Here is a 15641-nt window from a genome sequence, read left to right on the forward strand (position 1 = left end):
TTTTTTAAGCCTGTGGCCTTTCAGTTATGGGATGGTCGCTCTAACCACCAGGCTCCATATGCTGTATAACTCTAAAGGACAGCATGAATGATCAAATCAAAATCAGCATGAACATGGACCCATCAGCACAGTTTTGTTCTATTCATTTAGAAATTGTTTAAAAAAATCATGCTTCTACTCATGTGCAGATAGGAAAAGCAGACCTAGTTAATATTATTTCTTTCTGGGTAGTGAATTTTTATGTTCAAGAAGTAATTTTTTTTATCTCTTTGCAATTATCAACTTTGATTTTAATTACTCAAAATCACACACAAAGCCACTAAGGTCATTGGACTCCCCCCCCCCCCCCCCCCCCCCCCATCATGGACTACTTTTGGCAAATTTATCTTTGTATTGTCTTTCTAGTGCCAGTATGCCTTCATATCTGTGCATCGTGACGTAATGTCTGGTATTGTACTGGTACTGTTCTCAATTGTGTTTCATATTCCTGTATTACTGTTGCTTAATGTTTCCATGTGCAGGAATGTGAAAACAAATTTCTACTTGGGAGAACAAAACATATCTGTTTGTTAATCTGAGAGCTGGGGGAAAGCCAGCATGCCGGTGGTGACAGGCCCGCCTGATGTTGGCGGTCAGCTGCTGCTTAGTGATAATATAATACTTCCATGTTCCTAAGGCTCTATGGAGGGGTGCATACCGAAAAGTGAAAAAGTTCCACTATTTTTCTATATTCCCTAGGGCAGGATTACACTTTGCTGTAGAGATAAGTGTAAATTACAGTAAACAAAGTGAAAAATATTTAGAATTGCTCATAGCCCAAAACTAATCTGATTTGGGTATAAAGAATAGCGATGATTTTAGATGTTATTCATTTTATTGTTCATGTTAATCCTTCTTTAGGCTGACTCACTGTACTGCTGTGGTTGCCTGAGAGAGAAATGTTTAACTGGAAATTGTACATGATCTTGTTTTTGTGGTTGGCTGCTTCTGTCTTTCCACACAGTGAGGGTGACAACCGTTTGCAAGGAGACAGAGAGTCTCACCGAGGGCCGGCTTGGTAGAGCTGTACTTGTCGAGTGCTGGTTTTACTGTGAATTGTTTTAATTTGAAATATTTACAGTTAAATGTTGTTGTTCTTTAACCCACAGAGCAATTAGAGGAAAGAGAGATAATAAGGAAAGAAAAGAAAGACATCTGATATCTTTACGTCTATGAAGATATGTTTATTTCCTCTAAGCGCACCAGAGACACCACATCAAGGCCCATGCAAATTACTACACACACCACTCAGTCGTACACCAGGGAGTAAGAACACACCACAGAGGCGTCAGTATCAGGTGAACAGCGGATGTAAAACGAACAGGACCACAGTGTGCAAAAGGTTTGTCTTTTAAGTCTGTGGAAAGTGCATCAAACTGGGGGTCTGCTTATCTGAAATGGAAGTGGTTTATTTTCTTGCATTTGAAAACTGACAGTTTCAGTTCCAGTTAGGCCACTTGTGCTTTCATTTGTGTTTCATCTCCTTGCGTTTTTAATATACTGTAATATGTAATAAATGCTCAAACACAGCTCTGTTGTTATTTCCTGTTATTTTTTCATTTTGTCAAAGTAAATACACTTTGCCTATGGTGCAATTCGTTACATTTTCATCATCACTTTGTTTTGAAAAGTAAACATGGTAAACATGATGAAACTTTAATGATCCCCGTGGGGAAATTAGATCATCGGAGCAGCAGATAATACAAAATAAGACAAATAGAGAGTATAGTGAAGATACAAGTAATTACAGCAATAGACCACATTGAGAATAATACAAAAAAATAAATGAATGAAGATATAGTGTCTTTATTTACAGATTTACTGGTCTGAAGCAGATATCGGATTCTGCATCACTAGCTTTTCACATTATCAGACATACATAAAGGTGTCCAGGCATGCATGTTTGCATTTTAAGAATTCAGATCATCAGATTTACAGATGGGGGTAAGATATGTACAGAAATATGTGCAGAACATGCAGATGTGTGTTGTTATCGTCTTCTAACAGTTACAGATAGAGATAATGCACAGAAATGTGTTTGGATGATGAAATGAGGATGAAACTCTTCACCAGACTCCCACACTACTCCTCACTTATTTCCCTCAGTGATGCATCCCAGTCAGCCCAATACAGGAGTCATCAGAGAAGGTCTGGAGGTGGCACGACCCACAGCTGAATCTGAAGTCTGAAGTGTAGAGAGTGAACAAGAAAGGTGACAGTAGTGACACCATGTGGCTCTCTACCATGTCAAGCATATTGTTCTGGAAGTGAACAAACTTCAAGAAATGGTAATAAATGCAATTTGAAAATTTCAAATAAAACATACATACAGTCCAAAAAATAGTTTATGTACGTATTTGAACTATTATTTATTCAACACTATGTTCATTTCATATATTGAGTGAACAATTAATCTTTGCATGGCTGTCAGTGACTGATGAATATCTTCCCTGACTCAGCTCACCGCTGCCCCCTGGAGGCAGAAACCTGGAGCCACACTGCAGGAGAATGAAAATGTTCAGTGTTGACGGTAGACAGTGTCATGTTCATTTATCAGGATCATGTTTGTTTGCTGATTCTGACTCAGATATGCTTATTTCGTTTAGTTTAGTTTAGTTTAGTTTAGTTTGTTTGACAATAGAAAGCAAGATCAACAGACTTATTTCCATTGTGGTCCTTGACACACTCTATGTGAAAGTAACATTTTCCATTTCTTCCTCTCTTATTACCTGTCTTGTCCTGTCCATTTTGTGCTGTCCAGTCATTTTGGAACTGGGAATAACATGGATGCTGGGCCAATAAAGTTTTGGGGCAGTAGGGTTGAGCATGATTTAAATTTGATTCATTCATTTTTCATGAATTTGGCAACGCTGTCTTTCAAACAGAGGGTGTTTTACTGTAATACGTTGACCTACATGGTGTTGAAAATCGTGAAAACAATTTGCTTAGTCTGGAAGTTTTTTAAAGTGTAACTTCCTCCCTGTCAATCTGTAGTTAGATGGATGATGCATCTGGAGGTCCAATGTCCACCGGTCAACAGAGCTTTTATATTATGTTCATGTTGGCAGCATTGACATTCAGTGGAGCATCTCTCTTGCAGTGCAGTATTTCACACCGGCATGGATGTAAGTTTCAACGTGTGTGTGTGTGTGTGTGTGTGTGTGTATGTGTGTTTTGCTACGCTCAACAGTTGCAGTACTATGATTGAATAACCTTTCATACCAGTAATGGTTGTACACAGTAAGTGGTAAATTCTAATAGAGTAGCTCTTTCTAATACTGCTGTGTGCCATAATCATCTTAAACTGTTAAGTGTTTGGAGATCATCCTCATTACATTACGATTACATTACAATACCACACCATGGCAGAAAGTGTGGGTTTTATCTGGCCTTGATTTTCTGAAAATGTTTTCCCTTTCTGGACAGAAAATATGTTTTTGTATGATTCTCCTGGCGAGTTTGGTTTTGCAGCAGACATCGGCCCTGGTAAGTTTCTGTCTATGAAGCATTTCATTCACATTGCTAACGATGCTTGTAACATTACCGCTGTGATCGGATATGTGTCTCACATTTGTCTGCATGTGTCCACAGCCCACTGCATCAGTAGGAGGTATTGGAGGTGATATAAAGTAGACTGAGGGAGTAACTTTTGAATGGAGAATAAAACCGATAATGGCTGATAATGATTTGAAACAGCATGTCTGATAATTTGGAACAGCATGGCTACACATGATTTTAATCTCATAATTTTTCATTATTCATTTTCATTCAATTCATCATCACTGAGTAACTTAAAGTACATGATCCATGTTTCCTCTCAGCTGTGATTTTAGTCAACAATATAATTTTGGAATCAAAGCACTAAAATTTAACACTTATACACTAACAGCTACCCTACTCTGTTTTGTCTACCTGATACTCCCTGCTGTTTGTTTTACCAGGAGCTGAAGGAGATGGGGATGAAGAAAGAGATCTGGACATTGATGAGATAAACAAAGGTGGGTATTAAAGAGCCATATACAGCAATCTGAATTAATATGTAGTTATATTTTTGCCATTTGGTGTTGCAGAGGAATATAAGAGTAAACTTTGTACTTTTAGATCTGGATCTACATGAGGGAGACATTCTGTTGATGACTGTAAGAACCTTTGTACTGGCATACTTGAAAAAAACAGAATACACAACAATAATACTACTATATTGTTCTATAAGAAGTCTTGATCCTCACTTTACACATAGTGTCCTGTATGTCTTTACAGGGCCGAAACAGGAACATCATCCTAGGAGACCAATTCAAATGGGAGATTCCTGTCCCGTATGTTTTGGACGAGAGCCTTGGTAAGATGCAGAAATGGTTGATATTCTGTGTTCATTCAGCTGTGAAGAGACTATTGTTTACATAAAATGATACCTCTGCATGTTTGCTCTGCTTGAAACACAGACCTGAATGCCAAAGGCATTATTCTACGGGCTTTTGAGCAAATACGGCTGAAAACCTGCGTCGACTTCAAACCCTGGGAAGACGAACCCAACTACATCTTAGTCATTAAAGATGATGGGTAGTGCACCTAATCACTGGCTGCTCCTTAGTTATAGTCTTGTGGTATTTCTTTTTTCTTTCTTTCTTTAGTTTTTTCTTTTTATTAATAATTCCCTTATCTCATTTGCTGTATTTTGTGTACTGTTATTCACTGTTATATTTTGCAGCGCAGACTGTTTCTATCTAACTTGGTGAGGCTATCTGTATAAAGCTAGTTTGGGCTTTTCTTTCTTGACCTGCATGTATTTGAATGTTTCAACATGTATTGTTTGTTTCACTATCTCTACTAATTCCTATGGTCATACTAATACCATTACTGCAAAAACCTCTACATTTTAATATAACTTATAGCTACATATTCTTACTCCTCCAACAGTTTTTCTACATAACTTCATTTCTTTATTCTCATAGATTTTTTCCTTTCTCCCTATAGATGTTGGTCATATGTTGGGAATCAACGCTGGGGAAACCAAAGTCTGTCTATTGGACAGTGGTGTGATCACATTGCCATAGTGGAGCATGAGTTTCTCCATGCACTGGGCTTCTGGCATGAACAGTCCAGATATGACAGAGACGACCATGTGACCATTGTCTGGGAAAACATTGAAGAAGGTTTGCTTGAATTTTAGTTCATCATGTTTATTCCAGTAAGTGTTAATTTTTGATACACTGTGTCTGTAAAAGCCCCAATACCAAACTTGTCAAATTTGCCAAAAAACTTTCACTTTTTTTGTTTTTTTCAGGGAAGGAGCACAATTTTTTAAAGCACAGTTCTAGCTACACCAGCACGCTTGGCACTCTGTATGACTACATGTCTGTGATGCACTATGGTAAAGACGCCTTCTCTAATGGCAATGGGTCCACCATCATCACCAATCTGCCAGAGTACCAGGATGTGATTGGTCAACGTCTGGAAATGAGCTCCAATGACGTTCTGAAGCTAAGAAAGCTTTATAACTGCAGTAAGTAGCGATCAATAAAATACTGTGACCTCATGGTACAATGTTATTTGTTGTGTTATTATTTGTGTATACATTATACACAAGTTATTATTATTCAGGAAAATTTGTATTATATATTTATGTGGTGTTGACGCATGTTTCTTTACTCTTCAGCATCTGCCGTCACCTTTCTGGAGTCATGCAGTTTTGAGGATGAGCAGATGTGCGATATGACTCTTTGTGCCAAAGGAAACACCAGCTGGGAGAGAGTGGGCAGCTCCACAGCCGGACCCGTGTCTGACCACAGCAGCCTGGGAGCACAGGGGGGTACGTCAACCTGCAGCCCCGTGTAGAAAAACATGTCTTCTTCATTTAGAAATACCTACCATTACCTGTGATTTGTTTGGAATCTTTTGATATCCAATTTTAGCATAAAGCTGCAAAGTGATGTTTATGCCTTCCTCTTTCGTCTTAATGTATTTTCCTCTCTGTTGCCTTTGTAGTCAAGGACACTGTACTCCTGGAAAACAACTCTTCTCTCTCCAATGGCAAGTACAGCTGTTTTGCATTATATCTTTTCATTCACTGTAATATGAAACAAAATTATTCCATTATTATTTATAGCCTTAATTTTGCTTTCTAGCAGCAGCTCGTCAAGGACCAATGAGAATACTAATCAGTTGCTGCATTTTCTAAATGTTACGCTGTTGTGTTGTCATTGTTGTCACAGAAACTCAGACGGCATCTACTCTTGCTAATGATACTTCCACCAATCAAACTGGTGAGTCTGCTCTGTTCTAAAAAGCTATTAAGTATCAAGTTTAGAGACGCTGTAAATGTATAACTATACTGTTTTTTACCAATGTGGGCTAGGTTTCCAAAGTCATTTTTGCACTAAGATTGTGTTTGTTCTGTTAAAAGCCAGTAGCATGAAGATCACTTTAGTGCTAAGAAACTGGGCCTGGATTTCATGCCTCTTACAGGTGGAGGCTTCTTCATGCACTACAGCACAGTTTCTGGAGAAGTCGGGGATGGAGCCAAAATGCAGAGCAGGAGAATGAATCCACAGAGACAGTTTCAGTGCCTCCAGTTTTTCTATTATCACAGTGGAGGCGGCCAAGACCAGCTCAACATCTGGATCAGAGAGTATGTAGATGAGGGAAACACACAGGGAAAGATCCGTCTGATGGACCAGATCACAGGTGATTGTCAGATTTACAGTATATCTGTATGCATCTGTACAGAATCTATCTGCTTTCGTGGTCACAAAAATGATACACAGTGAATAGTTTCATTCCAAAACACAGATATCCACCATTTGAAAACTGTGACACCTAGCACAGCAAAATCGTGTTGTGTTAATTTAGCTCAGTGAGTGTTAATAATCAACACTATGCCAGTGGTTATATAAGCCCACACCATCAGAGTTATTAACAATTTTAAATAGTTTTGAACAGTCGCCGCACAGCAATATCAGCTCCAGGAGTGGACAACTTTCCAATACTTGTCAACTCCAAATAATTATCACTAAAATATCAACAATCACCAACACCAGAAAATTTTCTGTGTACTGTGTGAACAAAATAATATTTATGAGCATAACATTTTTATATACAGTACGTATATTATATTTTAATATTATATTGTGTTGTATATTTTTAAACATAGAATTTTGGATTGAAACCCTACAAATGAAAGGAAGATTTTGCATGTGCACTAACACTATAGAGGAGTAATAACAGAAACAACATGTGATCAGAGTGTGTATTATGCTTTGTCATGTGCCAGGTCCAGCAGAGTCTTTCTGGAAGCTCCGCCATGTTCCTCTGAACGCCACCAAGCCCTTCCAGGTGGAGTTTGAGGTTCGTAAAGGAGCAGGAAGCTCTTCGGGAGGCTTTTCCATTGATGACATCAACCTGTCTGAGACCGAGTGTCCACATCACGTCTGGCACATCCCCAACTTTGACAAGTTTCTGACGAACAGCAGTGTTGGTGCAAGCTTAGTGAGCCCAAGGTTCCTAACCAGACAGAGCTACGGACTCCAGCTGCTGTTGCAACTCTACTCCGACCGCTTAGGGGTCTTCTTCCGCCTGGTGTCCACCGACTACGACGACCAGCTCCAGTGGCCGTGCGCTCGGAGACAGGTGACTGTCCTGCTACTGGACCAGAGCCACCGTATCCAGCAGCGCATGTCCAAGCAGTTCAGTATCACAACCGATTCAGAGAGAACGTTCACTGGAGGTTAGTGAGTGGATGATGAAGACAAAAATGTTGAAAAGCACTGAAAATGCCTCAAGAAATGTACTGGATATGTATGTGTGATCATTTGAAGTAAATTTTGCTTTTGTATGGTGTTTTTCACTCCTCAACCAATTGTCATTATTACTACAAGATAATGGGGAGACATTTCTCTACTGGGATAACCCAAGGAAGGTGGGGCGTCTTGTAAACACGTCCAACGGAGACTCATTCTATGCTGGCCCAAACCTTGGCTACCGGCGCTTCTTGTCCCTTGATGCATTCTGGTCAGGAAACTTCATAAAAGGAGGCGATGTCTTCTTTCTTCTCAACTTTGATGGTAGGTGTTACAATAGCCAATAAAACATCATTTTTCCTCTTCTCTTTGTGTTAATATCCATCCCGATCTGTCAATGTGTCCCAAGATATTTCAGGTGTGTGAAGTACTCTTACTGTAATATGGGAGTTTTATATTGACTTACAGGGTGTCTGGATGTAAAGTATAGTTAAACCATCACCAGTTAAGGTCACTCTAGTCCGCTTCTATTAATCAGCAACTTTCTAATGACAGATTGTCCATGTAAACCGGAGGGTAAGTGGGTTCATAACATCAGTAGTAGATATAAGGTGTTTGAGCCAACAGCAGGAGGCTTTGACTGTGCCATGACCTTAGAGCAAGATTTATGTTCATCATACTAACTTTTGTAAATGCATCTGTGCAAAATAACACTTTCCAATTTCCATCTATTCAACCCTCACTGCTATTTTGATTTTCAGATTTGTCGAGTCTGCGCCTGAACGGCTCAGTCCTTCCTAAGCCTCACCTGTGGACTAACTTGAGTCATGTGACACTGATGCACACAGATGACAGAGGAGCTTGCCTAAACCAACTGTAAGAGATGCACCTAACGGATAAATAACGATAAGATACACAAAAAATCTCTGAATGACTAGGTTGAAAGACTCCCATATGCCAGGACACAGTAGAGTGCATGCTGTTGTGTGGAAAAACACCCAGTGACAAAGAAAACCCCTATTAATACTGTCTCCCTCCTCTGCCAGGAAGGACAACAATACAACAGCCACCACATCATTTGCAGTCAGGTATGTTTGTCTTGTATCTCATCTCGAATCACGTGAGGCTAATTATGGATAACAGAAGACAAACCATGTTGTATGTTGGCACCCATGGGTGTTTATTAAGCTGGACAGAGGGACATGCACACTGATTTGCTAGGGAATAAAAAAGCCGCAAAAAAGGAAATTGGGAAACTGAAATATAACAAAAAGAATTTGTACGATATGATCTTTGCACTGAAGATGAAACATCTGCTGTCATTATTCTTCACTATTTTTCATTTTTTTGAGCATGATTTTGCACCATTTTACTAAATAACTAATTTTGCTATCACTGTGATTTACTTTTTTGAGGCTTTCTTATTCCCGAACAAATCAGTGTGTGTTTGTTCCTCTGTCGCATAATGTTGTTGTATGGTACATCTGAACCTACGCACTTTAAGTAACCAACAGCTATTTTGGCAAGACACAAGGCACAGTATCAAACACTCTCAATCAGCTGTTTATTATGTCGGACCCATAGGTTGGACCTCACTAGCAAACACATTAGTAGCTAGCAGCTAGCTATAAAAGGGTTCCTAGCCACATTTTTTTCTTTATTGTCCTTATCCAACTGCCTTTATATCATATAGTACTGTAATATAATTTTACCATTATCACCATTAATGATTACTACTTCTGACCTTGTTTTCCCAGTCTATCCACAGGAACCGTGGCTTCTATGCTGACAGTCTCAGTGGCTCTAATGGCAGCAGCCATGCCCACAACCTTCTGAAAGTGGAAACTCTGTACTGCAGACAGAGAATGGGATATAATTTTACTGTAAACACTCAAGAGATGTTCTCAGTGTCAGTGGTTTCCTACAACTCTCATCTTGATTCCTTCATGTACTGAACACAGAATCCAACAAGAGGATTTTCACTAGAGCTAGACCATAGCGATATACTGTATATATATATATTGTTAATATGCACCCTCTGTCTCTTCTACAAATATCATCATAGAAATTCCACAACACATATTTCAGTACAGCCAAACTGATGTTCTTATGTCACACTGCAAGAGCAAAATTCCTGAAATTGAACCTCCTGGGAAGCAAGGTTAAGTTTTTTGTCTGAGAAGTTGTGTCTTTCTGCAGGTTTAAGTGCTTCTGTTGATATAGCTCACTGACACTCCCGTTGGTGCTTTCAGCGAAGTTATCTTCTAAGTTAATGAAGCCTGTCTTGTCACGGACTATAATTGTTCTGTACCTGCTGACTAATTTGTCACCATGCAGGTGAGCACAATAGAATGTGAAGTATGAGTTAAACCACAACATTTAACGCTGCTGTCACAAAAACTAGACGAACCAGTTGAGGGACTTGTGTTTGTTCTGCAGATGTACACAAGGATAAGAGGCCTCTTCTCACCCTGAGGTCTGCAAACACTCTCAAAGGAAGTTAACATTTTAGTCCAAAAGTGGCATATAAATGAGAATGAAGGTGAACAAATATGCATGAATTCCTTCCTTTTGATAAGTTGTGCAACAACTGCTACGCATAATTGGCCAATAAAAGGCATTTTGAATCTTCAGCACTGTTTTTTATTGTCCAATAGTGTCAATGGGGTCTTTCTCACCTGCACACACAGTTCTCTGATTTGCTTGGAGCAATAAAGGAATAATATTTGTCAGTGCAAAATAGTAGGCCTAGAGGGGGAGATGTTAGTGGGTTTTTGCAGTTCATGTTTGTGGAGGATCAAGTTTGATATCTCATACATATTGACTTCTATTGACTTGCCTAGGACTTACAGACACATTTGGTGGTGCTGGAGTTTGGTGGTTTGGAGGTTTTCTGATGCTCTCGATTCTAGAAGAAATTTAAAGAATCGTTTGAGATGGGTCATGAATCGGACACGCAGCACAAAAACCTGAGCAAAATCAGGCAGAGGAATCTAATTGCACACTCAAGAGTTGAAGATTTTTATTTGTGAGATTTTCACGTGTGTTGATCTTAACGTTAGTTTGTAATGACTTCATCCAGTTGTCCATATATTACCTGACAACTTGTACCATTTTGCGGACAATAATGTATAATTATTTTATTCTTGTGGTGAGCATTATTCACCTGTCTAAGGTAAGAGCATAATGTTGCTGTCAGATCAAAATATTTTGTCTTCAAAGGTCAACTTTTCAGGAATTTAGAAAAAACAGCCTTATTTTCTGCTTGATGAATATGATTTTTTTTCTGTATTATTTTAACATGGGTTTGACTGACGTTCATGGGACTAATAGGGTCATGAAAAATGCTCCACCTATAAAACATTATGTAAGCTTTACGTTCAAGTAAAAACATGAAAAACAACGAAATTTGAAGTTTGATGTTTATTCTGTGACAGGATAAACCTTGACAATGCATTTAATAAGTATTAGAGGAAGAATAGAACCATATGAAAACGATGCTATTCTTACTTTTATTTTTCAATTTACTCCCTGTTCATATTCAGTCACTCCAGCCATTGTTAACAGGTGAGATATTATTTTTGCTTCACTAAAGGAAGATAAAATATATATATATATAGCCTAGATATTCTCATTAAATAATCACTATTACAAATGATCTGTTGTCATTTCTTTGCATGGTATAATCTTGGTGACTGTTTATATACAGTAGAAACCTTAGATAGTAGAGGAATTTGCTGAATATGTGTTTGGAGGGTTATAAATAGGTTTATTTGTTTATTTAAAGGATCCCCATTAGCTGATGCCATGGCAATCAGCTAATCTTCCTGGGGTCCACACCTGACATACTGTACATAACACATTACATGATAAACATTAAATTACATGAATATACACTAAATGACATCAATATACATTAATATAAAAAAATGCAAAGCTTACATTGATATGAAATAAAAAAGAAAATACATTCATATACAATTCAAAGCCAGTCAACACTGAATGTACATTTAGGTAGAATACTAATTAAAAATCAATATATAGATAATATTTAAAAAGAATGAGAATTATACAACCCATATGAAGCGGAACACGAATATTGAAAACTGGTACAGGGTTGTACCTCTTACTATTCAGTCTGTCATCTGCATGCTAATAAATGCCTCTGCATAATCTTTTTGAAGGATGATTTATTTTTTATTAGACGGATATTAAAAGGTAAATTATTCCAGTTTGTTATGGCTCTGTAAATGACAGTTTTTTTTAACAAGTTAGTCCTTAGGCTGGGTACCACAATATGTTACCAGCAAATCTGGTGTTGTGGTTATGTATGTTATTGCAGTAAACTATTTGGTCGAATAAAAATGTTGGCATCTTTGAGTTAATGGTGCAGCTGAAAAATGTGGCCATGCTTAAGGAAATCCTTTGCTCAATGGTGAGCCATGAGAGGCTGGAGTGCAATAGGTCATCTCACAGATGTTTGAATTTGAATCTCCAGAAGTGTTTTTGTATACATTGAATAACCAATATGCATATATATGTAAGCTTCTGAAAACTATTTGTGTTTCAGTGTAAAATCTCAAATTGTAATCTGTGTTTCATTTTTAAGAAATCGATGATGACGACTTGGACATAAATGAAATAAACAAAGGTAAGTTTGAGTAGAGATTATAACTGTGATTAACAGTAAAGGGGAATTCCACTGAATTTAAGCATTTTAATTAGTTCCTATTCACTGCCTCCTTTGAAACAGTGCAGAAACAATAAAGCAGAGTTTGTCATACAGATATACAACGCAATTGAGAGGCATTACCGAAGATGAACAAGCAGATCATGACGTTCACAATTACATCTTAAATGGGATACCACTATCTTTAACACATCAGTAACTATCAAATGTCTTTCTGTTTACCTTCTAGATCTGAATTTACTTGAGGGTGACATTATACCAGTAAGCATTGAGCATCACTTGGTAGCATCACTGTTATATTATTTGCTGGATATCAGGTTGTTGTGTTTTTTTCTCTTAATCTGATGCATTTACTTCCCTCGACCAGATTAAGATGAGGACAAGGGTTGCCAGGAATGTCCTTTTGGATAGAAGACACCTGTGGGACCTTCCTGTTCCTTATGTAATCGAAGACAGTCTTAGTGAGTGGTGGTCAATTAACCTTTTCTCTTGATCATTGTTTATAAATGAATGCATGGATCAAGCAGGTAACAACCTACAGTGAGCAACCAACTCATGGGTTCGATGTATGGAAATGCTAATCATTCCCTCCTATATTCTCTATGAGCACAGATATGGATGCTAAAGGAGTCATTCTGCAGGCCTTTGAACATTTCAGGTTGAAGTCATGCATCGACTTCAAGCCCAGAGACTCTGAGGAATACTACATTTCAGTCAGAAAGAGCCAAGGGTAATTCTGCTTTTCTTCCCCAAACATAACGCATGCTTTCCACCATAGTACGGACTGGCTTCTTCTTAGCTCAGTTGATTTATTCTGTCCCCCTCTCCTCCCCCCTGTAGGTGTTCCTCTTATGTTTCAAAGCTTGTTAAAGGCGGCCAAGTAGTTTCCATTGGTAATCGATGTAATCGCCTCGGCACAGTAGAGCATGAGCTTCTCCACGCTTTGGGCTTCTGGCATGAGCAGTCGAGATATGACAGAGATGATCATGTGACCATTGTCTGGGAAAACATTGCAGATGGTTTGATAATCACTTCCTCATCCATTGAAAAGTTTCTTGATGTTATCTTTTTCTTAGGCTATATTTAAAACCATCACTACACTACAGTACATAACAAGCAACAAAAAAAAAAAAAAAAAATTTTTACAGTGTATTGTTATAGGATGCATAAAGTATTATCCGATAAACTAAATATGAGGTAATATGAAAACTTTTGTTCCATGACACTGATTATAACATAATTATGTTATGTGCACATCTTGTCTACAGACCACAAGGCAAATTTTAAGAAATTATCCCCAAGTGCAGCAACAACATTTAATGCTCCGTACGACTATGCATCAGTGATGCACTATGGCAAAAATACCTTCTCCAAAAACTCGGGATTTACCATTATGACTAAGCTACCAGAATACCAGAATGTGATTGGCCAGCGTATGGAAATGAGCTCCATTGATGTCCTCAAGTTGAATCACCTTTATAATTGCGGTAAGGGGTGACAGATTGCAAGATAGTGAGAGTGCTGCCCTTCTTAATTTCTGAAATGTGATAGTAACTGAACTGAACTGTGCATCATTATGTTGTCAATTATTTTGCTACATGCCCACAGGTGCATCTATTTCATTTATGGAGCATTGTGACTTTTCCAGTAAGAATGTGTGTGGAATGAGTCGCTGTGCAAAAAGTTTGGTAGGAGGTTGGAGGAGAATGAGCGCTGCTGTTGGAGGTCCTCACACTGATCACACCAGCCTGGGCAAGGCAGCAGGTAACACCCGGATTCTGCATAACCACTAGTACAATTTGTCACCCAGAATGGTATTTCATGACGATCTTTCCCTGTCCCGTTGTAAGAAACTAGAAATTATGAAGCTCTTGAGTATTAAACACTGATGTAAGTAGAATAAATAAGAAGTTTCTGCCAGACACTGGTTGAAAACGGTCAAACTGAAACTTTCCCCAGGTTACTTCATGCATGCTAGCACAGCATCCGGTCAGGAGGGAGACTCGGCCTGGCTGGAGACTAAGAGGATGAACCCCAGCAGGGAGTGTCATGTCCAGTGTCTCCAGTTCTACTACTTCCACAGTGGGAGCCGGTCAGACCAGCTCAACATCTGGATCAGAGAGTTCAAGGACGAGAGGGACTGTACTGGAAAGCTGCGCCTCATGGGACAGATCACTGGTGAGGAAATGGCTGCTATAATGCATACACAACATGCAAACAACATGAGCAACAACATGTAAAAACATTACTCTACCCTCTAGGTCCACCAACGTTTGATTGGCAGCTCCACCATGTTCCCCTGAATGCCGCCAAGGCCTTCCAGGTGGAGTTCGAGATTCGTAAGGGAGCGGGAAGCTCTTCAGGAGGCTTTTCCATCGATGACATCAACCTGTCTGAGACCGAGTGTCCACATCGCCTCTGGAAAATTAAGGGCTTTGAGAAGCTTTTGACCACCAGTGACTACAACACATTTCTGACCAGCCCTCGGATGTATTCCCCGGAGGGTTACGCCTTCCAGGTGATGATTGCACTCCGAGAAACTTTCTTCGGACTTTATGTTCGTTTGGTATCGGGCGAATATGATGCGAGGCTGGAGTGGCCTTGCCCGTGGAGGCAGGTGACCGTTACAATGCTGGACCAGAACCCCCACATTCAGCAACAGATGTCCAAACAGATCACTGTCACCACTGACCCAACAGTTGGTGAGTCTATTTTTAAAGATATTTCAGTGGTCTGTTCTGTTTGATGTAATAATCCCCGAGGCACGTTATCATTTTGACCATGTGTAATATTGTCGCCACTGACGTTATCTGTAAGAGATTTATTTTCTGTTTTTTCTGCAGCTCACTTTGACAACCCACGTAAAGTTGGAAAACGCAGCACTATCAATGGAGAGTCTTTAAATGTGAACTCTGCCACTGGCACCAAATCATTCCTCTCCCTGACGAATCTGAGGAGCAGAGACTTCCTGAAGGGGGACACTGCTATCTTCCTTTTCGCACTGCAAGGTGTGTTAGCTAAACCTACTCAGACTTATTATCGTGAGTGGATATTTGACAGTATAGAGGGAAATCTGATACTGCAGCTTTCAGCTAATATTGTTAGAATACAAACATGATTACAGAGGTGAAATTTTACATCTGCTAGTTTTAATTCTTGGTTTCTCAGCTAAGTAG

At 39.0% G+C, this 15641-nt stretch overlaps 2 protein-coding genes and 1 long non-coding RNA gene across 3 annotated transcripts; all 3 read left to right on the top strand.

Moving 5' to 3' along the window:
- The first annotated feature begins 3158 nt into the window (after positions 1-3158).
- LOC139918947 (meprin A subunit beta-like) lies at positions 3159-8201 on the top strand. Its single transcript, XM_078287076.1, has 14 exons — positions 3159-3164; positions 3631-3649; positions 3981-4037; positions 4141-4178; positions 4300-4378; positions 4482-4599; positions 5014-5192; positions 5324-5542; positions 5696-5848; positions 6252-6302; positions 6505-6723; positions 7310-7762; positions 7914-8099; positions 8185-8201. The coding sequence occupies exons 1-14, from the start codon at positions 3159-3161 to the stop codon at positions 8199-8201; spliced, it is 1794 nt and encodes a 597-aa protein (XP_078143202.1).
- A 335-nt stretch (positions 8202-8536) lies between these two features.
- Positions 8537-9644, top strand: LOC144541910 (uncharacterized). The gene is made up of 3 exons (XR_013506892.1): positions 8537-8651; positions 8822-8863; positions 9533-9644. It is a non-coding gene; the product is annotated as an uncharacterized LOC144541910 (long non-coding RNA).
- Positions 9645-12838: 3194 nt separating this feature from the next.
- Positions 12839-15641, top strand: LOC139918948 (meprin A subunit beta-like). Its single transcript, XM_078287077.1, has 9 exons — positions 12839-12926; positions 13078-13195; positions 13306-13484; positions 13734-13952; positions 14074-14229; positions 14425-14643; positions 14727-15167; positions 15309-15473; positions 15634-15641. The coding sequence occupies exons 1-9, from the start codon at positions 12839-12841 to the stop codon at positions 15639-15641; spliced, it is 1593 nt and encodes a 530-aa protein (XP_078143203.1).

This window comes from Centroberyx gerrardi, chromosome 12 (genome assembly GCF_048128805.1).
Source record: "Centroberyx gerrardi isolate f3 chromosome 12, fCenGer3.hap1.cur.20231027, whole genome shotgun sequence".
Lineage (NCBI taxonomy): Eukaryota > Metazoa > Chordata > Actinopteri > Beryciformes > Berycidae > Centroberyx > Centroberyx gerrardi.

Excerpts from the sequence above, each read along its gene's own strand:
- LOC139918947 (XM_078287076.1), top strand. Across the intron at positions 5,193-5,323 it reads CTGGGAAAACATTGAAGAAG|GGAAGGAGCACAATTTTTTA; the intron begins GTTTGCTTGAAT and ends TGTTTTTTTCAG. Across the intron at positions 6,303-6,504 it reads TACTTCCACCAATCAAACTG|GTGGAGGCTTCTTCATGCAC; the intron begins GTGAGTCTGCTC and ends TGCCTCTTACAG.
- LOC139918948 (XM_078287077.1), top strand. The coding sequence starts at position 12,839 with ATGAGGACAAGGGTTGCCAGGAATGTCCTTTTGGATAGAAGACACCTG. Across the intron at positions 13,485-13,733 it reads CTGGGAAAACATTGCAGATG|ACCACAAGGCAAATTTTAAG; the intron begins GTTTGATAATCA and ends TCTTGTCTACAG. Across the intron at positions 14,230-14,424 it reads CAGCCTGGGCAAGGCAGCAG|GTTACTTCATGCATGCTAGC; the intron begins GTAACACCCGGA and ends AACTTTCCCCAG.